The sequence below is a fragment of the Psilocybe cubensis genome, chromosome 7, assembly GCF_017499595.1.
Source record: "Psilocybe cubensis strain MGC-MH-2018 chromosome 7, whole genome shotgun sequence".
NCBI lineage: Eukaryota > Fungi > Basidiomycota > Agaricomycetes > Agaricales > Agrocybaceae > Psilocybe > Psilocybe cubensis.
In genome coordinates, this window is record NC_063005.1 from 1,193,985 (window position 1) to 1,220,263 (window position 26,279).

The 26,279-nt window shown below is 46.5% G+C and overlaps 9 protein-coding genes across 9 annotated transcripts; 4 read left to right on the plus strand and 5 right to left on the minus strand.

The window, feature by feature from the left end:
• Positions 1-598: 598 nt before the first annotated feature.
• Positions 599-3,354, minus strand: JR316_0007915 (uncharacterized protein; the record flags this gene model as incomplete). Its single annotated transcript, XM_047893635.1, has 3 exons — positions 599-1,843; positions 1,902-2,308; positions 2,361-3,354. The coding sequence occupies 3 exons, from the start codon at positions 3,352-3,354 to the stop codon at positions 599-601; spliced, it is 2,646 nt and encodes an 881-aa protein (XP_047746950.1).
• Positions 3,355-4,356: 1,002 nt separating this feature from the next.
• On the plus strand, positions 4,357-6,876 carry JR316_0007916 (putative transporter; the record flags this gene model as incomplete). The annotated part of the gene is made up of 14 exons (XM_047893636.1): positions 4,357-4,552; positions 4,609-4,630; positions 4,693-4,703; positions 4,770-4,787; positions 4,841-4,908; positions 4,983-5,156; positions 5,222-5,248; positions 5,309-5,381; positions 5,449-5,516; positions 5,576-5,591; positions 5,641-5,831; positions 6,235-6,274; positions 6,568-6,595; positions 6,621-6,876. The coding sequence occupies 14 exons, from the start codon at positions 4,357-4,359 to the stop codon at positions 6,874-6,876; spliced, it is 1,188 nt and encodes a 395-aa protein (XP_047746951.1).
• Positions 6,877-7,223: 347 nt separating this feature from the next.
• On the plus strand, positions 7,224-10,850 carry JR316_0007917 (uncharacterized protein; the record flags this gene model as incomplete). Its single annotated transcript, XM_047893637.1, has 3 exons — positions 7,224-7,346; positions 7,425-8,624; positions 8,682-10,850. The coding sequence occupies 3 exons, from the start codon at positions 7,224-7,226 to the stop codon at positions 10,848-10,850; spliced, it is 3,492 nt and encodes a 1,163-aa protein (XP_047746952.1).
• Positions 10,851-11,582: 732 nt separating this feature from the next.
• JR316_0007918 (Pantothenate synthetase) lies at positions 11,583-12,733 on the plus strand (the record flags this gene model as incomplete). Its single annotated transcript, XM_047893638.1, has 3 exons — positions 11,583-11,742; positions 11,803-12,161; positions 12,233-12,733. 3 exons carry the CDS (start codon positions 11,583-11,585, stop codon positions 12,731-12,733), a joined length of 1,020 nt encoding a protein of 339 aa, XP_047746953.1.
• Positions 12,734-13,566: 833 nt separating this feature from the next.
• On the minus strand, positions 13,567-14,842 carry JR316_0007919 (uncharacterized protein; the record flags this gene model as incomplete). Its single annotated transcript, XM_047893639.1, has 6 exons — positions 13,567-13,866; positions 13,916-14,130; positions 14,181-14,398; positions 14,455-14,530; positions 14,585-14,749; positions 14,800-14,842. The coding sequence occupies 6 exons, from the start codon at positions 14,840-14,842 to the stop codon at positions 13,567-13,569; spliced, it is 1,017 nt and encodes a 338-aa protein (XP_047746954.1).
• Positions 14,843-16,003: 1,161 nt separating this feature from the next.
• On the minus strand, positions 16,004-18,799 carry JR316_0007920 (Vacuolar protein sorting-associated protein 9a; the record flags this gene model as incomplete). The annotated part of the gene is made up of 9 exons (XM_047893640.1): positions 16,004-16,874; positions 16,927-17,000; positions 17,054-17,120; positions 17,179-17,284; positions 17,338-17,415; positions 17,468-17,643; positions 17,691-17,803; positions 17,855-17,927; positions 17,985-18,799. The coding sequence occupies 9 exons, from the start codon at positions 18,797-18,799 to the stop codon at positions 16,004-16,006; spliced, it is 2,373 nt and encodes a 790-aa protein (XP_047746955.1).
• A 505-nt stretch (positions 18,800-19,304) lies between these two features.
• JR316_0007921 (Pyranose dehydrogenase 1) lies at positions 19,305-21,655 on the minus strand (the record flags this gene model as incomplete). The annotated part of the gene is made up of 10 exons (XM_047893641.1): positions 19,305-19,388; positions 19,440-19,792; positions 19,853-19,937; positions 19,999-20,408; positions 20,464-20,878; positions 20,939-21,045; positions 21,098-21,202; positions 21,257-21,312; positions 21,366-21,447; positions 21,517-21,655. The coding sequence occupies 10 exons, from the start codon at positions 21,653-21,655 to the stop codon at positions 19,305-19,307; spliced, it is 1,836 nt and encodes a 611-aa protein (XP_047746956.1).
• An 835-nt stretch (positions 21,656-22,490) lies between these two features.
• JR316_0007922 (tRNA (cytosine(38)-C(5))-methyltransferase) lies at positions 22,491-23,874 on the plus strand (the record flags this gene model as incomplete). Its single annotated transcript, XM_047893642.1, has 6 exons — positions 22,491-22,527; positions 22,577-22,695; positions 22,750-22,977; positions 23,029-23,440; positions 23,489-23,547; positions 23,605-23,874. The coding sequence occupies 6 exons, from the start codon at positions 22,491-22,493 to the stop codon at positions 23,872-23,874; spliced, it is 1,125 nt and encodes a 374-aa protein (XP_047746957.1).
• A 5-nt stretch (positions 23,875-23,879) lies between these two features.
• JR316_0007923 (uncharacterized protein) lies at positions 23,880-24,992 on the minus strand (the record flags this gene model as incomplete). The annotated part of the gene is made up of 1 exon (XM_047893643.1): positions 23,880-24,992. The coding sequence occupies one exon, from the start codon at positions 24,990-24,992 to the stop codon at positions 23,880-23,882; it is 1,113 nt and encodes a 370-aa protein (XP_047746958.1).
• Between the last annotated feature and the right edge of the window lie 1,287 nt (positions 24,993-26,279).

Consider the following 26,279-nt stretch of genomic DNA (forward strand, 5'->3'; position numbering starts at 1 on the left):
CTACTTTGTTGGAGATGTAGGGTTAAAGAAAGAAGCACCGAGTGCCAGTCGTCCATGCTAAATTCTGATAAGAAAAGGAAGGGGTGGTGGAATATACAGAGCAATGACAGTCAGAGTGAGTAAAAAAGCGAGCGAGGTGAAAATACAACAAACAATAAATGATCGACGTATAGTAAATAGGCAGAGTGGTGTAGATGTTGAATGGCGCAGAAGGAAAGCATGTGTATGTGCATATGATGTATGCTGTGGATGGATAGATACATGGTGCGTGAAGCAGTATTGGAAAGGCAATGATAATTTACGCCTGGATCCTTCAAAGCGTAAGAGGTCAATTGATCAACAAAGTTGGGTTATCTGTATGAATGACGGCAACAGGAGACGGTATCCAAGTTGCAGAACGGTGAATGATATGACGAAAATGGTGGTATGCAATGCGAGGTATGTGATGATAGGTGGTATAAGAAACGCAATGATGTGAATCATAACGGACAGGTGATAGAAATGAAAAGGAAATTTTTCTAAAAAACACAAAGAGCCCCTCATTTTCACTCAAGGGCAGACCTTCAGCAGAAAAAAAAAAGACAGTAAATGGAGCGGATCAACCGCCACGGTGCAGAGAGCTTTTTGATTGAGAATTAAACAGAGGCAAAGAAACAGAATACCGTTTCGTTAGACCACGGATTTTATCATAGGTCGAGCTCTTCATCGACGCCTGTGTATTGTGCGTCATCTTGCTTAAATGCGTGTGATGCGACACACCCGATGAAACGGGAGACGTCGAGGACGGAACAGGAGATTTCGGAGGCTGCGGCTCCTCGGGTGATTTCGATCGCGTGGGCGTAGCGTGGGGCTTGACGGCGTCCACATTCATCCACATTGAAGGAATGCCCTTTGACGTATCTTTGGCTGGAGGTCGGCTGGTTGTAGGACTGCCAGAAGTTTTGTTGCTATTGGACCCATAATCTTCCATAGAAAAGGTTCTGGGTATATTGTTAATCTCTGTATCTTCAGATGACGCCAATGGATGCCGGTTCATATTCTGTGAACGAATATATAGGTCATCTACAGCTGCCGCTCTTCCTCGGTATGAACTGGGTGCAGCCCGACTGGCCCCAGTACGAACAGAATCCAGACTGACTTGACGACGAAGACGTGGGCTGAGATGGGTGTCAAAGTGGTTAATCAACGCAGACGACGCATTCGCGGAACCCGCGCTCATTATGCCATTGAACGGCGCAAACTGTACAGGTAGCTCGGGGACAGGGGGATGGTCCTCATACGGTGTCCGTGAACGTGGGTCGCTGTACATCCTCACGTGTCCGGTATTCAGCCGCAAGCTACTTTGAGAGGCACGATGCCCTCTTTTCTTTGCCGCTTGAATGCCCGCGACATGGCTGTTGGATTCGGCCGTCCATGCACTCCTGTAGCTCTTCGCACTACGCGTGCTTACTGTATCAGGGACATCTTCAGCCTCAGTTTCCTTCGCCTTCAAGTGTACCTCCGGGAACACAAACTGCGAAGGTCCAGGCGATGGGGGCAATGCAGGTGTCTTTGGTCCCGAGCCTGTAGGGGACATCGGTGTGAAAGCCACCAACGTAGGCGACATTGGGATGGACGCTCTTCGTGCGTGTGTCGGTGGAGTCGGTTTAGGCACGGCAACGACTTCGGCTGTACCGATGATGGCCACGGTATCATCTGCCTCAATCGCGGCTTCGTAGTCATCTAATTCTTGCGCCACCCTCTCCGCCTCCTTCCATGCATCTCCCAGTTCCGCCTCGAGTTGCGCGATGCGGTCCTTCGCAGCTGTTAAATCAACGGTTCGACGCGCATAACTTCCATTGAGCTTTAGCAAATGAATGTCAAATCAGTAAAATTAATTAGCAACAGTATGTAGGCTGTACCTTTCGCAATGCAATAGCTAGAGCGCTACTCCAGTGAGTATCGATCAATTTGTTGATTTGTGCTATTTGGTCAGTGATTCTGAGAACTTCTTCTAAATTCTTATCGCATTCTCCAATTGTATCAGCAAGCTGCGTAGCGAGTCGACTAACAACAGATACCCCGTCTTCTCCATCCTTTTGCTGGCCTAGTGATGTCGAATTCAATGCCTGAAAAAGCATCGTCCGTCGATGCACAAGGAATCGGTATTTCGATTGTGTCACGATTTTCAACGACTCCAATCTCTCCAACTCTGCTGGTAAGACCTTGTCAAGATTTTCTGCCGTCAATAAACGAACAAATGATTCGGAGGCCGACGAACGGATTGCCCGCGAAACTACATCCTGCAATTCTCCGGAATCCACCGTCCCTGCAAAAATGGATGAGATATATGCGTGTTTTAATAACAGATAATGACGTACAGAGGGCAGCATCCAGGGGCAATCCTTTCCAAGGAACGGGTGTGCTCTCAAATTTGATCGGCGCGGGTGGGATTAATCTCGGAGGTGGCAATGAAGCAGCGGAAGCTTTGACTGTGGCCATCGGTGCCTGAACCGCAGGCTCTGTAAATGAAGGGGTTGGGGTATCAGTGTCTCGCCCTGGTGTTCCTGGAGTTGGGGTAACTGCTGCAGATGAAACTTCAGATATTGGAGGTTCTGCCGTCAATAGTTCAGGTGCTGATGGTTCGGTTTCTTGCATTGATTGAGAGGGTGTTTGTGGAACCACTAATTCAAGTAGCGGAGTATCCGAGAATTCAGACACTGGGGGTTCTACGACGGGAGGGTCAGGAGGATGTGGTAATGAGGTGGAGATGTTTTCCTCGTCATATTCTACGCCTTGATGTTCCGGCTGCACGGCTGCCAGAGATTGAACAGTAGGTGCAGGCTCTGTTTGAGAGATATAGCGCTCCTCATCCTCGTATGGGGGTACAGAATATTCGTGTTCCTCGGAGTTTGTTGGAGGTTGTAATATTGAGGAAACTTCAGCATGACTGCTGTATTCTTCATCGCGATAGTACGGTATGGAGCTTGGGGAATCAGGCTCTACTCCAAAGGGTGATAACGGTACTTGGGAACTTGATGCGACATCAGAAAGATCTTCGGATTCATGTTCGTAAGCAGGCGCCTGGTCTGACGAGGTAGCCTCCTCTGAGAGGGGTGGAAGCGACTTGCGCGCGGTGGACTGCAAGGAAGAAGAGGAAGGTGACATTGGGGTTGGGCTGCCATTCATGGTTGATCTTCCCCCGAACTCTGTTAAGTCAAGCGCGCTCAGACGTGACTGTGTGCTGCTCTCCAGGAGCGCTGACCCCCTTGCAATACCGCCCTGGCGTGTCCTGGGACCCATGGGGGCAATTTGTGGGCGGTTCAACATTGTGCTTGCGCGCATAGAGCTGCGAACACTGGAAGTGTCTGACATGATCTGCTATGAACTCAATGACGAAGTAGTATATTTGGGTGATCGTCGCAGGAATGATCTGGAGGGGAGATTGAATGGACTTGAAAGTCGACAGTATCGTTGGAGCAGGTCGTAATGATGAATGAGATAGATTTTTGTCGCTCTGCACGGGGAGGTGTGTGAACTTCTATAGCGACAACAAGTGGATAGCCATAACACAACAGAGAGCGTGCCTGCCAACTCTATTTCTGCCTGTACGGCCTCAACCGTGGGAACAATCCAATAAACGACGCGTCCACGCAGCGTGCCCCTTCGCGCTTAGCTTTTACTTCAACAACCGAGCCGTTCGGAATCCACTTTTTCTTATTCATCTTTCCATAACTCCGAATTCTTATGCATGTAACATCGAGGGTTTTCTTGATAGAATATCAATCTAGGCAAACGCATATACCGCCACTATTGCCTGCCCGTGTCACTTTGAGTCATGGTAAATCGTCTTGGCCTGTAGGCTGTGGCAAAGCATTCTGCTGTGCCGGATCAATTTTTCAAACCGTATCGAAGTAAATTTCAAAGGAGAGTCCCTTTCAATCATGTCGGATATCCAACGGGGTCAGTAACCGTAATTGCTAGCAAGTTAATTTCCATGCGCAAGGATGAGTTAACATTCTCCTAATATCACCAGTCTGACCACTCTTTCCGTCTACAGTCTCTATTGCTCATTCTCATTTTTCCAAGTCGATCACCTTTCAATTGAAATCTGTAAATTCTGGAGGTCTCTGGGGCGCTTATTTTTAGTCTTCAACTTGGACTCTGTTCACGCGTATTTGCAATTGACACTTGTAACGCATGATCACTATCCCCTTCATTGCGGTGGTTTTGGGCCACGACTAACGAAACTTTTTCACATATGTCCCCAGAGATTCTTCTTTTTCCCATGTTCTCGGCAGTAGCGCTAATAGACAGGCCTTCTAGGTTGACGAGTGTATCTTTCCCTCTTCCTTTCTGCCCAATCGTTAGGACAGAATGGACGAAAAGAATCTCGCTATGCACAAAGTGGAAGTCGACAACACCGCTCAGAATGCATCGAGTAATTCTGAGGAAACATCGTCGAAGCATCTCTCTAGGGATGACAGTGATCATGTCAGCATCGATCCGAAGGCAGAGCAGAAGCTCATCAGAAAGCTTGACTTTGTACTGTTACCACTTTTTACTTTGATTTGTGAGCTAGTAAACTCTGTCAGTGGAGCATCTAACTCTGACTCTCCTTTACTTCAGATGCTTGTAACTTCATTGACCGGTATGCTTTTATTGCCCTATCCTTCTCTTGACGCCAATCAGTGCTTTTATGATTTAATTCAGGACTGCCATAGGTACTATTTATTACTATCCCTCTATCTGAGCCAATGATAACATCATTCCTGTTTCCATAACTGAAGGAAACGCTCGAATTGCAGGTATGTAGTTATTTCTGCTGAAGAGAGATGCACTATTTTTATCCCATATCCAGGACTCGAAAAAGATCTCGACATGCATGGCTTCGATTTCAACATTGCACTGACGACCTTCTACATATCGGTTTGCATCCGAACCCCTAACCCCTAACCCTTTCATAATTTAACTGACTTTGGCAATCCTATTTCCTTTTGCAGTACATCGTCTCCGAGATTCCGTCGAATCTTGCACTCAAGCGATTCGGCTCTATTTGGATTGCATTTCTGGTCATTTCTTTTGGCGCCGTGGCAATAGGCTCAGCGTTTGTCAAATCTTTTGGGAGTCTGCTGGTAACGAGAGTGTTGCTTGGATTCGCAGAGGGCGGAACGCTTGTGAGTGCGATGGCTTCCACACTCACGTCGAATTTGTGACTTCGGCTGATGCACTATGCTTGAAGTCTGGACTTGTATATATACTAGCCAGAGTAAGTACATTCATACGGCATTAAACAGTGTTAATGAATTTGAACGCATGTATGACTCAGTACTATCGTCGTCACGAGCTTGTCCTAAGAGTTGGCATTTTCTTTGGATTATCGCCTTCTCTTGCAGGAGCTTGTAAGTCCACTTTCGGCATTCTGTAGTTTTCAAAACACTGTACTATGAGCTCATGGCTTTTATGAAGTTGGAGGACTTCTCGCCTCCGGTCTTCTTTCAGTCTCCGATATAGGGGACGTACAACGATGGCGCAAGGTCAGTAACAGTATTGTACTACAATGTTGTTCCGCAGCATCGATTTAAAAATATTACAGATATTTCTTATTGAGGGTATAAATTTTTTGAAAATAAGACATCATATCCACTCAATACAATACAGGAATTATAACAATTGGATTTGGGATCTTATTGATTTTTTTTATGCCAGCCGATCCAACCGTTACCAGACTTTTCAACGATGAAGAAAGAGAATTAGCCATCGCCAGATTAGACGCCGATCAGGTGGTTAAAACAGGGGGACGCAAAGAGCCAACGACATGGAAGTTGGTTTTGCGTTCTTTCAATTTCAACGTAAGTCGTTAATTTTAATGACTGTCATTATGCCTTGGTTAATTCCCTTGGGAATGGTGTTCCAAAGACGACTCTGTGCACTGTTGCATATATAATGATAAACATATCTTTCCAAGGCCTGAGTCTGTTTCTGCCAACAGTGATAAATACTTGTGCGTGAATTCCGTTCAAAATATCAAAACGGTGTATTTATACGTCTTCAGTGGGTCATTATAGTACGTCGCTGTTTCTCTGTGCAGAAGGGTAAGTATCTGACGCTTTTCAGCTACTGTCGAAGCACAGTTACGCACGGTGCCTCCATACTTAGCAGGCGCGGTCTGGGCGTTAGTCTGTGCATGGTTTGGCTACAAAATCAAACAGAGATGCGCTCCAATCATACTCTCTGTTTTACTCATGGTTATAGGATATTCCATTGCTATCTCGACTAAGAACCCTCACGCAAGGTGGGTGTGGTATAGATTCTAGACGCTAATGGTTTTATAATCACTTGGTGACTTTACGTAGATACGCGGCATGCTTTCTCTCCGTCGCTGGTGGTTCCCCCAGTGGACCGATGGTATTTTTACCGACTAAGTCTTAACACTGATGTCTGGCTGATTTTGTATGTCAGTACCTAACTTGGGCGACTGATAACTCAGCTCCCGATACAATGCGTGCAGTCACTACTGCTGTTATTCCAGGTATAAAATCATGTTGTCGGAGGTCCTGTTTCATAATATTAAATCACTTCTCTCAGGCTTCGGTCAACTAGGATCTGTCATAGCGTATGCATCCTAATTTATTTTGTAGTGACATGGCTGATAAACGAACTACCAGTGTCTGGACGTATCTTCCAACAGACGCACCCGACTTCCACAAAGGAAACACGCTTAACCTGATCACAAGTGTAATCTCCTGCGTTATCACTGCCTTGGGAGGAGTATATATTCTTTGGGAGAACCGGAAACGAGATCGAGGGGAACGAGATGGTCGGTTGGAGGGTAAGAGTCAGCATGAAATTGAGCAGTTGGGATATTTGCACCCAGAATTCCGTTATCAACTTTGAGTATTGGGGTTCATCTTGAATATAACTTCTTGAGATGTCAAAACTAAAAGTAGTTGGGAACAGTCTTACGTATCTTATCTGATAAACATTTGCTATGAGAAGTTCCCACGAACGCGCTCCATTTACGTGATTGATTCGAACCATGAGCAACCTAAAAAGGCAGTTGGCTCTTTCACTGTTGCCACTGTCGTGTTCGTTCTTGGTTCCTTCCACTTCCTCGTATCTGCGGCAGCTACCTCACTGTTGCTAGCGTCAACAACGTTTAACGAAGGGCTTCTGCCCACATAACGCGCCTACGCAATTCACGCTCTCTAAAGAATCGAACGATATATAGAAACGCAGACAAAATGGTTCCTCTCATCCCCGCGCTCATCCTCGCTTTCGTGTCTTTTATAGCTTCAGCCTTTGTTATACTCCGCATTGTTATTCCAATCCTACCCCCGCATCCACTCAGCAAGCGTGTTTCACCTGTGAGTTCTTGAACCCTTGGCACGCGGTGTCATGAATTGCATGGCTCATCGTTCCATTGTTCCTTCATTCTATTGTAGGCTGAATTCGGATTACCCACCTTCCGCTCTCTCTCACCTGCCGACAAGAGTCACATCTGGCTGGCAAGTCTCGATATCGTCGCCCTCGCCATTTTCGTTTGGCAAGTAGCTGTTGAATCCACCTCGGGGCCAACCGGTGGAATCGCCCTCGCCCTTAACCCTGGATCAGCAGTTCGACTGTGGATTGCAGTCACTATTCGCCAAACATGCCTCCTCTTCATCGCTGCAGTTACTCTCCTCCATGTTCGCATGGCACAGTCAGTCTCCTTCGGAGGTCGTCACTGGATGTTGTGGGCGCCGACCGCCCTGTTCGTCATAACTTCAACCACCGTCGCCGGTGTTCTTTCCGGCAGTGGAGTCCACACGCTGTTCTACGGTCTCACTGCATATTCAATTACCATTGGTGTCTTGACTGGTGTATGCTTCGGTTACCTCATCCGCACATTGTTCATTATCAAGAAAAACCTCGAGGCAATGAATGAACCCGAATCCTGGCCACCTGTGAGGCAAATGGAAGAGAAACCGAGACCTTCATTTGCAACTGAAGAGATCGACGCTATTCGTGATGGAGCCTCCTGGATTACCTCCAACGCCAGCTCGCGAAGAGCCTCCATGTCGGCATGGTCGTTCACAACCCATCAAACAGCTACAACGACCAATCACGGACAAGGACGCCCACAGAGCGCGATGCACCCATCTGTTCCCGCAAAATCCTCTTTTTGGTTTGGTTCTACGACCGCAAACGACATTCAAGTTCCGCCTGTTCCCCCTCTCCCGTCTCCTTATGGCCCAATGTCTCCAGTGACCCCTGAGTGTGATCCATTCAGAAGGTCTCTCCCTCCACTTCCTAACCAGCAAAAGCCCCGAATGGGATCACAAAGTTCATGGCTGACGTCTTCCCAAGGATCTCACACTACAATCTCTTCTTGGTCCTACCCCACAACAATTCACGATCTTGAAGGAACAACTCCGCGACCCAGTACCCAAGATTTCCGCACTGCCTATTCTCCAGGACCGGAAACGGCACGTACAGCAACGCCAGCTATGGCAGATGCTCAAGTTTTGGGTGGATACGGATACGCACCTGGAGGTATGGAGGTCGAGAAAGGCCTTGCTTCTTTAGCAGCTCCCCCCGGCACTACGATTCAAATTTCAATGTTGCCTGCCTATGGATGGTCAGTTATGATTTGCACTCCTCTGGTATGTATACAATTTAGCCTCCAAAAAATTATTGGTTCACTGATTTGGAATTTACAGTTTTTACCTCTTCCTTACTTTATTATCCTTGCACAGAATTCCACACCTTCTATGGCGGTGCAGATTTTATTCATATTATCTGTAACTTTGTCATCGCCCCTTTTGGCCCTTAACCTTCTCTTTGGTGCCCACCTCCCAATTCCTGTCGGTTTGTTCGATGTTCGCGAGAACCTACCAACAGATCCCAACCGTGCTCTCGTTCAAGGAAGCCTTCCTACCAACAAATTCTCACATGAGTACAAGCGCAGCACTAGCTGCAGTGTTACAGTTGTTGAAGGTCGTCGTAGCGGGGATGTCTGGCTCAGCAAAGGTGATGCCGTTGACGGCAAAGGAAAGATCGGAAGGGCAGTCAGTATGCTCACGGCCACGCCCAAACTTTCTGTGCTTCCTCTTGAAGAACCTCACGATGAGTATGACATGCCACCAGTTCCATTTAAAGAGGATTCTGGTCCAGTCCACGTCAATGGCACACCACAATCTGACAATAGTGTTCAGTTCGGAAGATTCAGGCCAGAGTCCAAGGCTAGCTCTCACCTTTCCGCTGGGGATGAAAGTATGGCTTTCGCAAGTCGTATTATGGTTGCCCAGAGACATTACTCTGCTCTTGCTCAGACTCTTCACGTAGCTGGAGCAGGAAATAGCGTTTCTGGTGGTGCTCGGGATTCCATTGGGGTAAACACACTGGTTAGCGTTGCATCCGGTGCGGCAACCAACAAACGTGCCAGTCAATCGTCTCATCTGCGCTCGCGATCCGTAACTTCGACCAATGCACCCGATACACCAACTAGCCAAGAACGATTTAACATCAGTCCACCACCGTCATTCCCTCTTCCTCCTACACCTCCTAATGTCAGGGCCACACGTTTAGCTATGCTCGCGCACAAGAAATCGTTCTCCTCTGGACAAAGCTTTTCCTTCAATGCCGTCGATGACATTAACGAAATTGATGCTCTGACTGCTGGTGTTCTCCCGCTCCTTATTCCTGGCCTTACACTTGGTGATGATATCAAGATCAAGAATGGTGACTACGCACCGCCTGCCTCATATAGCAAGGGAAAGGGTCGGAAGGCGGGAAAGAAACTCAAGGAATTCGGAGAGGATTTTTCGTCTCCTGAAGTGCACTCTACCCCTGCGCGAACTCGCCTCCCCCGAGGACGTAAGGAATCTGGACATAAAAGGAACCACTTCAGTCTCCCTAGCCTCAGTCTTGGCAAGGATCATATGCATTCTCTGGCAGCCTGGAGCACAGATATTCGGAACGCTCTGGAAAGCAAAGTCGGCCAATACACTGCAGTTCCAAGTAACGTCGATATCAACCGCCGCAACACCGTTTTAGGAGTCGAAACTGCCCTCTCGCAGCTGCAAGTGGTTGAAGAGGAGGAGGAGAAATTTTCAAAGGCCAATCTCGGACGTTCTATGTCAACTCGATCGCTCGGACTTCGCGCAGACGTTCCTCACAACGTGGATTCTGATACCGCACGTTCATCAGTTATTAGCATCTCCAACATGCCTCCATCTGCTGCCTCAACCGTCACACTGTTTGAAGAGTTCGAGGCCGGATTGTTGGCCGAGCCTCAGGGCGAGAGTACTCCTCACCAGAGCACTTTGACGAAGAAGTCTGCACCGCGCCAACAAAGAACCTCGCTGCTCGAAAAACGTCGTTCCGCCATCCGATACATCAAGTCCGACAACGACCAAAATCAACCTACTGTGCAATCCTCGGAGCAAGTCATTGAAGAAATTGAAAATGCTGGACCTTCTACCATATCCTCTATTGCGCAATGGTCTTCGCGCGCTGTCCAACCGCTAATGCCGAAAGTAATTAATCAACTGGCCCGTAGTCCGTCGGACGCATCCTCGCCTAAAGAAGGCTTGCGCAAGCTGACTCTTCTACAAGACCGCGACAGTACTAGTGGACCGGCTAAAATTAAGCCATTGACATTGGTCGGGAAACGCCAGAAGATGCGCGCAGCCGCTCAAGACGAGAATGCTGCTCCAGGACCTGCACCTGCTCCGCGCAATAAGAATCACAAGGCATTGACGCTCGCTCGCTCTGATACAAGCAAGATGCGAGGGATTCTGCGCAAGAATGAGATTCTTCCTGATGTTGTTGTCCGTCCACCTTCTATGTCGGAGCACAACGCTTTCTCCTACAGTTTCCGTGATTGATTCACAATTTATACCTGTCTCCTCCGCATGGGTTTGAAACTTTCTAACTTCCTTTATTATTTTTATTAATTTTGTTCTGACGCTTGCTGTTGAACTTTTTTTTGTCTCTCGGTTGCTTTCCCATTTTCCTCTTGCTTTTTACAAACTGCATCACTCATCACACCTCGCATATTATTTTGCTTTGTTCCATGCTTCCTCTTCCTCGCAAATAGTTTTAGTATAGTTTTGCTGTCTTGCTTTTCTCTCCATGCTTTACTCTCGCATCGCTATCTCCGAAAGTTCCAGTAACCGAGTTGCTGTCGAAAAATGTTTTCCTAAGTAGTACTACGCTCCTATGCCCCTATGCTGTCTCTGTATATACCAAATTGTCTGAAGCTTAGTGCAATAAATGACAAGCCACATGGTTCATTTTCTCCTATTTGTCTCTGCGCACGCTTATAAATGAAAGCGGATCCGGATGCATCGTATCGTATGACATGATGAACTCGGAACCATACCTCGTAAATCGTTGGAATGCCACAGCAAACTCCAAGCCAGCTTTTCATTGGAGGACCCGGTTAATGTCGTGATATGTTCTTCTCCATCCTTTCTGTCTTGTCCCGTTCGCCAGGAAGATTTGGCTCTGGCTCTGTTCCAATTTGCAGACGGGCAGACGCGTCATTTTTGACCCCGACTCAACGCAAAAGTTTGCTCAGAATCGGAACGAGCCGCTACCTAACCTCCGCGCAAAATATGACATCGAAAGCGACAGAATCTCTGCCTGTATCATCCATCCCTATCTTTACGACGGTAGCGGACTATCGGGCATGGAGAAACAAGGCATTTGCAGATGGAAAGACGGTCGGATTCGTGCCCACGATGGGTGCACTTCATGATGGCCATCTATCTCTTGGTGCGTATTCTGAAATTCAGCTGGATACTTCTTTCTGATCAAATTAATCATATCATGTAGTGAGAGAGTCTCTAGCCCACAACGATCTGACTGTTGTGTCGATCTTCGTAAACCCTGCACAATTTGCTCCCCATGAAGATCTGGCAACATATCCTCGTACTTTACCCAGAGATCTAGAGCTCTTGGAAGCAGAAAAAGTACCAAGCGCTGCTTCTCCTTCAGAGGTGCATACACCCTCTGCCGTGTTTGTGCCAACGGTATCGGAGATGTATCCCTCTGGTATTGTCCAAAATGTTGCAGAGCAAAAGGGCACCTTCATCGAAGTTAAAGGATATGGTCACCAGATGGAAGGCGTCAGCAGGCCTACTTTTTTCCGAGGGGTCGCTACAGTGGTCACAAAATTGTTCAATGTGGTTCAGGTCAGTCTTTTCCGTTCAGACCACTGTACATAATTTTTTACCAAACCTTTACAATTTCTCGCCCCTAAAAGCCCACGAATGCGTACTTTGGACAAAAAGATATCCAGCAAGCTTTGCTTCTGAAAAGGCTAGTTCGGGATCTACTCCTTTCACACCCGGAGCCGTCCAACCTTCATATTATACCCACCACACGCGACTCGACAACTGGATTGGCACTTTCATCGAGGAATGCCTATCTCTCTACCGATGGCTACAAAGTGGCTCCCACTCTTCGTCAGGCATTGCAGGCTGCGGAGGCTGCTTGGAATGCTGGACATTCCAAGAAAAAATGCATCGAGGCTGCCATCGCTGTCGTCGAGAGCCGAAAAGCCCAAGCCCAAACCGAAGGACTGGACGTGACCATGAAATTGGACTATCTAGAGATGAACAATGCGCACACCTTTGACATTCTCGACCACCAATTATCAAAGAAGGATGTGGATCTTGTGATATTGAGTGGTGCACTCAACGTCGACAAGACTCGTTTGATCGATAATATCCTCCTTGGCGATACTCAGCAAGTTTTGGGCTAAAAACTGATTACTCTAATCAATGTATCGCCTACCCCCTGCAATCTACCCCCAAGATTTATCTATTCCATCAAACGTAAAGGCTGAGGTTGCATAATCTATTCTAATTTTATTCTGCAACCGTACCAGCCAGTCGGCTTTGCTTATGATTATAACAGAATATAATCCATTGTCTCACCCCTTGGCTATTTTCTTCGAGGTGGTCTAACGAAGGCCGCAAGCGCAGCACCCAGGGAACTTTTCTCATTGGATTTATTATTTTGTAATATGGAGGATGAAGTGATCAACCGGACGTTTAGATTTAGTGTTGGCGTTGGCTTTCTCCAGTTATTAATTATACATCAATGTATATCAATCAGATTTGCAACTGCATGAAACGGTGTAGGATACTTTTTCGTATTCCACGTCCTAAAAGATCCATAGCAACACTACGTCTAAATATATGAATACTTGTAGCGCGAGATAGTACAACCTATCATTTATCCTGGAATGAGAGGTGCATACAACATAGTTGCTGCTGGATCCCCGACACGGAAACGCGGAATGGATCGTATTAAGTCCGGCTTTGTAGTCGCGAGAACCAGGGTGACGATAATATATAGCATGGGGAGTTCCGCAATGCCAACTTCGTCAAGTATTGTTCGAGGAATATATAACGTCGGGTACCCCAAAGTTGATACTGATCCCCTTTTGCCAAGGCGGAAAAACGATTTTCGATGATGACCAGAATAGAACAGGAGTTAAAAGTTCGTTTATGAATACATTGTCTCTGCTCCACGACTTCCCGAAACAAGAAAACGATAAATTGAACAGGGGGTGTAATGTTGGTTAGTTTGCTAATGTGTCGAACGGCTGAAATCAGTTCGATGTTCGGAGGTTGATCTTCCTGAGGTTAACACACTACCCCCTGTACATCCTATATCTTCCAATGTCGATTGATCTGTAATTTCTGTCAGCGTATAGGGAGTAGCAACTGAGGATGGCATATGGTTGGAGTGTGATATAGTCCCAACGCTACGCGTTTCGCACGTTTCCGACGTATACTCCAACAATTCAGTATCTTCACCTCGATGAAAAACGGAGTAAAAGTATGCCATCACCACGAGCAGATTGCATGCAATGAGGGATATCCCAGTCTACAAGCTTTGTATCAATTGATTAAGTGGATCAAAAACGAGAAAATACCTCGAAATAACTGAGTTTACCCCGCAAAATAGTCTTTCCTGGTTCTAAGCTTTCCGGTGCAAATAGAAACACCGCACACGCGACAGTAGCAGATGTAGTAAGGGCGCTTGCTGTAAATCCACAAAGAATAAGTCGTCGCTGTTTCCTCGGTAATCTAACGCGCCACAGCTTGTACAGAGGAGTGGCTATGAGCAAGGAATCTGAGGAGATGTTGGCTATAAAAACTGTTAGATAGTGTGAAGGAGCATTAGAAATGTTAACGCACCGACGACAATTAGTGTCCGCAAGCTATCAGGCCATTGACATGCGGCCTCTGGCCCTGAAACCAATGCAGGTTGGTGTGCACAAATGACAGCCGCCTCGGTTAGGATTGCAAGACAGAACGCAGTCGACAGTAACGCCAAACCCACAGCAAAACGCCTTGTTGGTTGTTGTGGTGGAAATATCCGTGCGATTGCAAGCGCAAGGCTGATACGGGTCATCCTAGATCACCTTAAGTTATAGGGTCGAATTGAAATTTGTGTGCGAGAAAAACCCACCATTCGACCAGTAAAAACAGCATTAGACCGAGCCAATACCGAGCCACCAATACCTTGTGCTCTTGCAATACACTATCTGTAAGAATTTTGTAATGCAAGTCTAATACATAGGACAGTCAATATTACTTACTGGGTTTAGCGTATTCAAACCACAAAGCAGACAAATACACACAGTCTCCTACCAAAGCCATGGTAGCAACGAAATCATCCCACCAGTAACGTTGGGTCACAGCTCGATAGTAAACTCGAAAAGCGGTGAGAGTGATAGCAATGACATGTACGACAGTTAACACAACTATGGGGAGAACTTCAGAATAATACGATCCGACTGAGGTTGTTGCTTACCATCGAGGGAGAGGGTGACGCCAAAGCTGAGATCCAAAGTCATGAGGGTTCAGATAGCTAGTTGAACGGACATACTTCTAGCATTGGCATATAAATGTACGCATTCCACCATTCCCAATGACGAGGTAAAAACCCTGAGAAGCATTTTGGCATAGAATCTTCCATTGAAAGTGTTGGCCACCTTCGAAATAGTGTGCGATGAATCACAATGTGCGCCTTTTTATAGAACCCCCGAATACCCAAGCCGCGGGTGCGATACTTGACCGCTGGAATCCACGCATGTGAGACTAACACTTCAGCGTATATTAACCTGAATTTACTTCGTATTTATTTCACATTTCTTGCAGTGAGGTTATTTATAAGATGACGACTTCGATCGTGGCATGGGATATTGGAATGACCACTTGTGCTAGATGACCATTTTCTTCATTTGCTCACGGATGTTGCCACGTAGATAAAGGCCCATTGGTGATCAGGATAGCTCTTGAAGAATCTAGGAGCCCCTGAGCTTGGTGACTGTAAGATAGTTGAGGGTGTTTTGCAGTGACGAGCAAGTGAAGAAACCCATCCTCATCCTTCAGGTGCATTTATGGTTACCGGAGTCAGAAAGAGGAGAGTGGTATTCTGTAATGTCGTGAAGAAAAGGGAAATGATTCCGCACAATTTGCAGCTGGACCCTTAAGTAAAGGCACTAGCCCCAGGAGCCGCATAAGGCTTCTTATAGCATTCTGACCTGTCACGGCGGGAGGATGTACACTTCAGATTAGTGAATTGTCCATGAGAATAGTTTTTCATTGTTCTTTCATCGGCTGAGATATGGTGGTTAAAAGGTTAACGCCCAGCAAGTTGAAACATATTGTCTTCATCCCGAATCATGGGGTAGATTTGGTACAAGGTTGGCTCAGAAATCGATTGAACCCACATAGCTTGATATTTCTTTGTCGACAGAGAAAGGAGTAGGAGGGAAGGGATAATAAGTTGATTTGAAGTTGATCCATGTATATTCAACGTTGTCGTTCTGAAGATAAACGAGAGCGAGCTCTGACTCAGTGGCCTGAAAGGTTACGTAACTTATGGAGTCACGGTTGCAATACCATTTGCAATTTCGGCGAAGTTGAATCACTGCAGTGCTCGTGCGATGATGGTCGGATTATCCTGTTGAAATTATTCCATATCCTCAGATGCATATACTACAACTCTATGATTACGCCCCACCACCGATATCTAAGAGTTGTTCTATACTCTTCCCAAGGTCTCCTTCATTGGCCTCCAACACCCACTCCACTACTTCTACGTCGACAGCTGGGAAAATCTGCCGCAGTGTGTCGCGAGAAGCAGCAGCCGCGTTCTCGGTCGCCGTATCAATCTGTGCCTGCACACCCGCAAAGTCCAACGCTGGCGTCGGGGTCCGTGAGATATGCGCTCCCTCGTCAGCTAACGACTGTACTCGCGGTATTTGCAGAGCCTGTTGTTGATACACAGGCTGTGAGGGGCCCATTGCCAGCTGGTGGTGCGTATACGGGCCCATCCTCGACGGTGTTTCTTCCGGGCCATACCCTGGCGAATTTCCGGGGGAAGATGGCATTCTTCTCACTCTGGGTTTATAAGGGGTTTGTATCGCTGCACTATATGGCGCATCGCCATATGGTGTATGTGGTGTCTGCGCTGAATGAGGGCCATCTTGCCATGAGTTGGGATGCGACCACTGTGGAACAGGGGGTGCCCCTGACCCAGACGGCCCATCCGTACGACCCTCCCGACCAAGTTCAAATGGAGCGAACGGACCTGGTAAGTAAGAAAGCTTGTTTTCTGCTCCGTCCAAAGCTTCGGTGAAGATACGGCCAATGGCATTGAGTGGCTTTGAAATTGTCACCTGTGTCTTTTGCAGTAGTCGTTTGGCGTCTTCGGAAAGGGTTTGCGTCGGTGTAGAAATGGCTAATGGTTGCGCTGATTCTTCTCCTGCATGAGGTGATGCTGGTAGCGTATTTAGGCCCCGCATTTTAGCCTCTGCAAACGGCACCTCGGGTGATTGAGGTTCAGAAGGTGGCAACGCTTGGATAGCTTCCTCGACATTTCTTGCAAAAAGTAACCGTTAGGGAGAAAGAAGATTTTTTAAGAATTGCTTACTTTTCAAACTCTTCTTGGGTGATGCATGACAATGAAGTATGATCCATGGACTCAATGAACGACACTGCGCCCATCTGGAATCAACACAATAAGCAAAATGGATCAATGCAATCTCATAAATTCTTACAAGACTCGAGAGATAATATCCTGCTTCGCTTTGTAGTTTAGATGGATTCCGGAAGCGGTTGATGAATCTATGGGTACGAATGCGGAATGGGCAGAAGGTATATGACACTAGAACAGGGTACTGACTCGACGTTCGATAGCAGATGTTCCGGGTTTGCTTTCAAGACCACGAATATAAGAATCGGCACGAACGAATCTGCTCCTTCTTCCTTATGCAAATGTCTGATCAAACCTGTACACGTATAAATCAAAAGAATTGATTGAAGAGTCAAGAAAATAACTGACCAAAGATTACCTTGCAGCAGTTCAAGATGCAAATCAATTTATCTCGAGGCGCCTTGTAATGATTGATCTTCAGGAGTTCTACGATGATATTTAACACCGAAGTAATAGTCATTTTATAAGAAGGATGCACCTTGCTCTGCAAACATGAGGAAACCTTTGCTGCCTTCCCCTTCTGGGACATCTAGATGCTTTTCTTCTAGCCAGCCAAAAAGCGCTATACGTTGCGATAGCACTCGATCGCGTTCCAGATCATCAGTTGTTATTGGTCGAGGAGGGTTGGCATGAACCAATTGCGGAGTGAATGTGCTTTAACAATGTAAGCCAGGAGATCGTTCATATAGCACCGCACTGACAAATCATATAACCGGTTCATGACGAGTTTCTCCATGCCTTCCATGGCGTTCTCGAATTCAGTTTCAGTAGCATTCCTCCAAACATCACACTCCCTCATTTGAGCAGCGATGAACTTCGAAGACGATCAGACTGGATACGCGTTGAAGGTAGGAAAATATCGTACGACAAGGAAATCGTTGATTATTTTCATTTGGTCATTCACAGTAAACGTCCGTTTGGCAAAGTTGCTTAAAAATCTAGAGCGTTATGAGTAAACGGTAAATGACGCGTCGAATGACTAAAAACAGCCTCACGATCGTAGATACTTGGACACTGGATCTGCGCTTTTGGTCTTCATTTGATCCAAGAACTTCTGGAAATCAAATCCCCCATCGCTTGCCTTGGGTACAGGTGATGCTGAACCACTTCCAGTTCGGTTTGGTGTTGAAGATCCAGATGCAACTGCCTTTCCATCCGGTCTCTGTGTTGCCGGGGCAGCCTGCTGAGATGCAAATGACGAAATGGTAGAGGGTGACGGTACGGCTTTCGCTGAAGCGTCAAGGGACAGTGGACGGTTGCGGAGAGGTATTGAAAACGATTTAGCAAAAGCGGCGAATGATGGAAAGGAAGAAGGAGAAGTGATAGCAGTTGCTCCGGAAGAGTCAGCAGTAGGAGGACCTGGTGATGTAGGCGACGTAATATATAGATCTTTCAGTGGTGGTACAGGAGGCGTTGGTGTGCGTGGCTGTGGAGGCGGTGGTGGGTGACTCTCTGAAGTTTCCCATGCTTCTCTGGCTGCTTTCTCCTCCTGGCTAGCCAGTGGGTCGAATTCGCTCAAAACTTCCTTGGTCACCTCGCGCTTGGGCTCCGGAGTTGAAGCGCCATCGTTGAGACCAGCAAATATCGGTTGCTCGAAAAGTGATGGATCCAAGGGCGCAATAGCAGGCTTCTCCTTTGGACTAGGAACGCTACTTGACTCTGCAGGCGAATCGTTCCATGGATTGGCGGATAGAGGGATATCGGGTGTTGCCAATGATGCAATTGGGGTTTCATCGGGAACCAACGGTGAAGGAAGATTGTCAGTGGCAGCACCGATAGGATCGAGCTTTGGTTTCTGGGAAGAGGCCATACATCCAACGATTCCAACAACAGAAATTAAAGGGTGAAATAGAGTTATCAACAGTGGAGAAATAAGAGAGATGCCATGAAGGCCAATGGGATCATAGCATGTCCCTCAAAAGGAAAGCACGTGGAAGACGCGTCTTGAGTTGCCGCCTTTCTAGTTTGATGGCCGAGTTTCACAGTAGGTCCATGGATGAAAGCCGGAGGCTCCCTCTGCAATCTAAATATCTATCAAGACATTCTTCATACAATATTATGAGCTAAAATGCGACGCATCCCTATGAGCTGATATGAATCAAGTAGATCCATTATTTGGGCACTACTTTACTCGAATGACTTCCAGTTCAACCTTGCCTCGCTGGACTAGTAGGCCGATTTGATAGCAAGCGCCTCACGCTAACGACCAGTCAGAACAATATAAGAGTACTGATGGATTAAAGGCAAAAAGAGGAATCTGGAAAGTTTTTCGGTGTACAAAAAAATAAAAAATATTTTTTCTATCTTGTATCAGGCTATCCAGCAGCTTTGATGATGTCAGCTGCTCTTTCTGCCAAAAGGTATACTGGCCCTTGAGTGTGGCAGCTTGGGACGAAAGGCTAATTTCCCGTAAGTAACTGGTCCACAACCAGAGATAGATTGCCACTCACAAATACAGAGGCATCAACGATACGCAGGCCGTCCGCCCCTTTGACGGTTAGATCAGGATTAACTACACCCCAATTTGCGTTGAACGGCGACATGGAAGCCGTGCCCACTGCATGGAATGCACTACCAGCGACGCCGCGCGCATACGATTCAATAAGTGGATCCGTAGTTGCCCCAGCAAATGCGCTTCCAAAAGGACCGACGACATAGTCTGACCATGCAGGTGCAGACACAAACCGTAGCGCACCCTTGATAGACTCGCGAACGGCAAAAACGTCAAAATCCGTAGTCATGTACTGTGGGTCAACTATCGGTGGTGTGAATGGATCGTTGTTGCGAAGACTGATTGTCCCTCCTAGAGTGCTCACAGCCTAAGATCAATAAAAAATACAAGATGGCAACGTCAAGGACTTACGTGATGTTGGACTTAGGAGGGCAGTGACCACAGTAAGAAAATCTCGTGTCGCTGGGATAGAAACGCCCGGTTCAAAGAACAGGTTCTGATATTAAGAAAAAGTGACGCTGTGAGCCTAAATTAATATCACGTTCAGGCAGGCTTACGCTGAAAATGATTTCCCAATGCGGAGAACTGTGCCCAGGCGTTGGGTCAGGAGTAGTCTGGAATATAGTCGAATTGGCAGGAAATCTCAGAAAACCGTAGTTGTTAGCAACGCTGTTCGCGAATGGTCCCGTCTTTTTGCTAAGCCATTGAGACAGCGCAGCAGATGAGGCATTCGCATCTCTGAGAAGGGCATTGGCCGTTCCGTTCCCGTTAACTTCAAAAACGTTGGGGATGAGTATGTGATCACTTAAGTTAGCTCCAACCGAAGGGTTGTCGATTATGGTATTAATTCGTATACGTCCCAAGTCAGAACTGTTTCCAATCCCAGAGAGTTGAAGAAGTTGGGTTGTGCCGACTGTTCCAGCAGAAAGAATGACGTCTTTTCTCGCCGTGACCATCTGAGTTGGCCCTATGTGAAATGCTAAGTTGCAATTGTATCAGGCAATGAACAAAATTATAGGAACCTATTGTAGTATTTGGAGGTATGGGAGAGGCCATGAATTGAACACCACGAAAGGAGGGAGCCCCTGTTGACGAATTTCCAGTTTGAACAAGTGATAGAACCGTCGCATTGACAAGGACGAATAAGTTCGGTCGATTGATTGCATTCGCCAGGTACGTATTTGAGGAGCTGCTGCGTATTCCACCACCCGCGCTTGACTGGATAAATCCGACACCCAAAAGTCCATGATTCCCACCAGCGGTATCTTCGTTAAAAAAGAATTCGGGTAGTTGTTGGGTGGTAGCCCAAACCCGGGCGTCAATTGATTGGTTATTTCCGGGAAGGCTGACAGGGAGCACCCCAGTTGTCCCATGGTCAGTGGGATCAAACTGTCCAGTAGTATTGTGATTATCAGCCGGTGGAACCATTTTTTCGTGCTGATATATTTATATAGTCAGTTAAGACAGATGGAAATGTACGCTTGTAAACTGGCCTACCTTCGTTACATACTGCGCCATGTTAGCCCATCTCCATCCCTTATCACCCCCGACATTACCAAATCTGTTCCAATCGTCGCTTGTACAATACTGATGAAACAAAAAATCTAATGAAAAGACATTAAATAATATTTCAATTTTGCTTTACTTGTAACTCACTGATGCTGCTGGATCCTCCTAGAACCCGGCCTCTAATATACGGCACAGTTCTGTCAAGCAGCCCTGGTTGAATCGAGGTGGAAGTATTCCAGTCAAAAGCGGTCTCTGTTGAAAACGCTGGTGTCAAATTTTTAAGCTTTTATATACTCCTTGACGTACGAGGAGCTAAAGTTGGGGCAAGGAAGGGCACTTGAAGCGAAGTTATTCCTTGGTTACTGTCCAATTTTCTGTTAATTAATTGTACTATACTGACAAAGAGCAAACCTACTTGAGTCCAGCTTCAAGTACAAGCACCGTAACTGAGGAATTTTCGGTCAAACGGCTCGCGAGAACGAGCCCTGCAGTTCCGCCTGATGGATATATGACGATCAATCAATCATAGCGCTCTATCCAAGAACAATTGATTTGTTTCTACATACCTCCAACAATTACATAGTCATACACTGTTGTTACCACCCGAAGCGGCATTGTCAACAGGATAGATGCAACGGGTATTGCATTGAGAAGAGAGAATACAAGACAGGTGTTAATGAATCTGTGCAGGTAGAAAGCCATCATTCGTCTTCACGCCTTCCAGGTTCTGAGAGACTTTGCCACAATTTATACCTCTTCTTATACATCATGTGTTATTTCAAAAAGGTTTGCTGGCGGTATTGCTGCACGATAATTGTGTTGTAAAATGAATGAATGCGCGCCTTCTCACGTCCGTCCTGAGTGACATCTCCGTGTAATAATGAGATGGCATATAAGTAGGCCATAACTAAAGGGTATCAGCCAGAAGCAAAGCGGGTGTTAAGACAAAGCCTCACCAAATCATAGACCAATAGATCGTTGTTTTTTTACCAAAAACTACGGTCAGAAATTTCCTTCCCGTTTGGAGGATATGTACATGGACGTCGATAACAATTGCCTTCATATGCATCACCTATTTCTAGCCCATAGGAAATAGCAGACATCGTCGAAGTTGATGAAATAGAACCGGAGGCGCCAGTGACTTTTCCATAATTTTAGCGGTGAGAGATTGAGCAACGAAAGACTGCACCAGCACATGGGCAGACAATACTTCAAGCTTCAAGTTGTGTGGCATGAAATCTGAATGTTAACAGAGAAGTTATTCAAGTTACCATGGGCTAGTTCGGAAGCCATGACGCCTTCAGAAGTTGAAAGTTGAAATAATTCAAGCGGACAGTATAGAACCAGCTATCGGTGTCGAAGCTGATTGGATATTGTAAATGGCAACATGAGAGTCTTGGTGAGAGCCTTCAAGAGTCGCAATTTGGACAAAATCCTGTACAAATATAGGCAAAGAGTACCTAAATATAGATATTACAGTGTAATTTCTTTTGATGAAGAAAATATTTTTCTTCTTCAATATGGTTGAATCTTTTGTTTGATGACGGTCGGGGTACTGGAATTTTATAGTGGTATAGGTGAGCGATACATTTTTTAAATATCAGAATCGCGTGAATAACATAACAGGTGGCCTTCACCTTGCCCTCGCCAGAAGCAGCGTCGATGCAAAGGTTATTCAGGCTCTTGACTGGGACCAAACCGCGTGCAATGTTTACCGCGCAAACCATGGCAATGTCGCCAGAAAAGTGCGTTATTTTTTGAAATCGATACAACGTTAACTAGATCTAATGTTTGAATAGGTAGATATATCTACACTTACTGCAACAGAACTGTCCAGATTGAAAGCAGACCTTTGGTTGCTTTCCCCCGCTTGTCAACCATACACCGTCTTGAATCCAAACGCGAAAGGAGCAGACGATCCAAGAGCACAGTCATTCATCCATCTAGTGAAGAATGTACTACCAGCATTGGCTTCTTGCGATGACCACCCACGTCGGTTGCTTGTTGAGAATGTAGCAGGATTCGAGGTACGTTCACCGAATGTGTCGAGTATATTCAGATATAGAATTTTCTTCAAGGATTCAACCACACGCCAAACCTTGGTGACCACTCTTCGATCCATTGGCTACAATACTGTTGAGCTCTTGTTGACTCCTTTGCAATTCGGCATCCCAAACTCCCGATTGCGTTATTATCTCCTCGCCAAAAAGGCACCTCTCGCTTTCAAACACGTTTCTCCTGGTGCCTCCAACGAAGTTTGGCGTCAAATACCTGGATCGGGGCCAGCTTGGTCAGATTCCCGCCTGGATATCGAGAAAGATTCGACGATCGACCTTTCTGATATCTTGGAAATCAAAAGCTATTTAGACAAGCCTTCAGACGAGGAGAAGGCAAATGAGAATGCAGTTCCGGATAAGATTTTACTGAAATGGGGTCGATTGTTCGACATTGTCAAGCCGTCTTCCAAAAGGACATGCTGTTTTACCCGCGGTGAGATAATTCAACAATGACCTGGAGCTGTGACTGATTTTTGTACAGGCTACACTCAACTTGTGGAAAGGGCTGGGTCCATTCTCCAAGAGAACGAACAATTAGATGTATGTTCACTCATTGATGGATATTATTTGATCAGTGTCTCATTGCTTAATTTGCAGACAACTTCGACGTTTGATGAGTTCCTCGAAGCACAATCCTCAGGACATCCCAATGCCGTTGATATTTTGCATCCATTGAAGCTGAGGTATTTCTCACCTTCTGAGCTCCTTCGTATATTCGCATTCGAATCTATCGGCACCGACGCCAAATTCATCTGGCCGGACAATGTATCGAGAAAAACAAAGTATAAATTAATTGGCAACAGTGTTAATGTGAAGGTCGTCCAAGAGCTCATCGAATATCTTTTCGATGAATGCGAATCGGGTTAATCGAATTAAACCACTTCGACCTTCGCCAGGAGACCGTAATGGTCACTTGCCCAAATCCAACCTTGTCCTTGCACCAGGCTAGGATCTACTTTCAGGCCAACTCCGATTCTCTCTATCGTTCTTACCTTCACGTTCCCGATGGAGAGCACTTTATCCATTCGACAAGGGGGAAACCTTCCCCGAGGTTGGTATCCCCACGTATGGGATTCCTCATTGCCGCGGTCGACCTTTGAAGCACGAGTGTTTTCAGGCGCATTCCCTGTTGATGCAGATTCACTGCCTAATTGTTGACTGTGACACGCCGTCCAGCCGTCGGTGAAACCCAACTCTGCGGGCACAGCAGCATCACGAGGGCCAATCGGATTCATATCCCCTCCGACAATTCCACCATATACGCCGGTTTCGTTTAGGTGGGAGGCAACGATCGCCAACTGTCTTGGCCTTTCAATGTCTCCGTGGCCATCAAGCGATTCAAGATGGACATTTGCCACACGCACAACTTTAACAGGGTTGCCTTGGACGTCATCCGTGTCGTCGGCTGGGAAGGAAATGTCTATATATAGCGCGTCTCTACCCATGCGACTTGTTGTAAAGATCGACCTAAATGCCGAAGTCACTTGCATGGAACTGGGTACAAGAGTTACTGACCCATATGAGTGCCGCCAAGCTGCTGGAGATATATTTGTGAGATCGTAGTGCTTCTGGATGAACGGGTGTTTAAGTAGGGTTTCGAAAATATTGCAGTCCAGTTCTTGTATTAGGATGATGGTAGGGATTGGAGGGTCTTCGGCGAGGAGGGGTTCTATGTGGGATTGTAGGTGATCTAAGCATGTTGTAAGGCGTGGTGCCAAGAAGTTTTTGCTAAAATCTACGTTCCAAGTTGCGATTGCGAATAGCTTTGGGTTTGCGTGTGGAGTAATTGTCGAGTCAACGATATGCCTGGCCCAGATGTTTTCTTCTGCGTTGAATCGATACAAGGGTCGCTTCTCGGCCGGGTCTCCGTCTTCGAATTCGTCCTCCGAATCATCATAATCATAACCGTTGAATTCTGGCGGATACTCTGGGTCCTCCTCGTCTTCAAACACGAGCTTGCTTGCGACGAAAGTGGCCTTCGTCATGCCTTGTGACCAATAGAAGGATGCTAGACCAAGAACGCTAAACTTTCCAAGGTTTTTAATGTGTTGGCTTAACCGACTCAATTGTGATTCTACCAAAACTGTGAGTAGGTAGTGTGTGTGATGTTGAGAAAAGAGTATTATCGGCCTGTGCGATCGGTGTGATTGCCACGGTCTGTTTGGCAAAAGACTGATAGGAAAACCGTTTCAAACTTGCTGTCTATTTGATTATGAGCTTCCCCAGTGCACCCATTGTAATTCATACAAACGACATATGCTTGTCACAAAGTTAGAACGCCATCCCAACTGTTTCCAGTTTCCAGAATCCATAAGTAACCCCACACACTCCAAAGAAGACTCGGGCATGGTAAATGGAATTCCGTCGGTTTGTTTCCAGAAAGCTCCGGAGCCGTCTGAACAGGGTGCCAAGAAGACTACGTAGTTCAAAAGAGCGACTTTTAAGGCTTCACCATGATCGCTGAGAGCTCCTGCCAGAGATAGTTGGTCTATTTAAAGGACCACCGTCTCGCCAATCTTCTATCTCCACGCTTTATCCGCGAAAGATGTAATGAGCCAAGGGTAAGAGTGTCTTCTAGGGTAGTCTTTACCGACGTCAAGAAAACCTCTATACCTTAAATACACGCGAAGAGTCCTCGAGAAGTAACCGGGAGCGAAGCACTATAGTCATCATGAAGGAGGCATGGCAAACCCTGACTTGGCTCGGGCATTATACGCATTACTGCGGTCTGAAAAACCATCGATCATTGTAGAATAGATGTGAGATATTCTTACCGTGATGGTCAAGAGTTCATATGGATCATGGGAGATGGTAGTCGCAGCTAAACAGTTGTGTGGGGATTTAGATGAGGTTCCGGGGAAGTTGGAAGGATAATATTCGACTGAAAGACCCGAGCAGAAGAACTTTTTCCCCGGACATGAGCGTGTCCATTGTCAAATGAAGCATCAAGTTGGCATGCACACAGTTCCGCAACTTGGAGAAATCCTGAATATTGTCGTCTCATCTGCTCATCGAGTCGCGGACGAGTTTACGTGCCAAAGTGCGTTGGCGCAAATACGGAGAAAACGAGGGAAAATGAGAAAAAATAGGCACAAAATGAGCTGGAAAATGCTAGAAAAGACCCAAAGTGGACTGATATGGATAAAAGGCTGTGCATCGGGGTGATGGAAACGGAAGCTGAATCAGCCGAGATGAGCAAAAAAGGAAATGCGCTTAACGCCGCGCCATTGTTGAAGTTTTTGAACCGCGCGACGCGTTTTTGCTTCCCACCA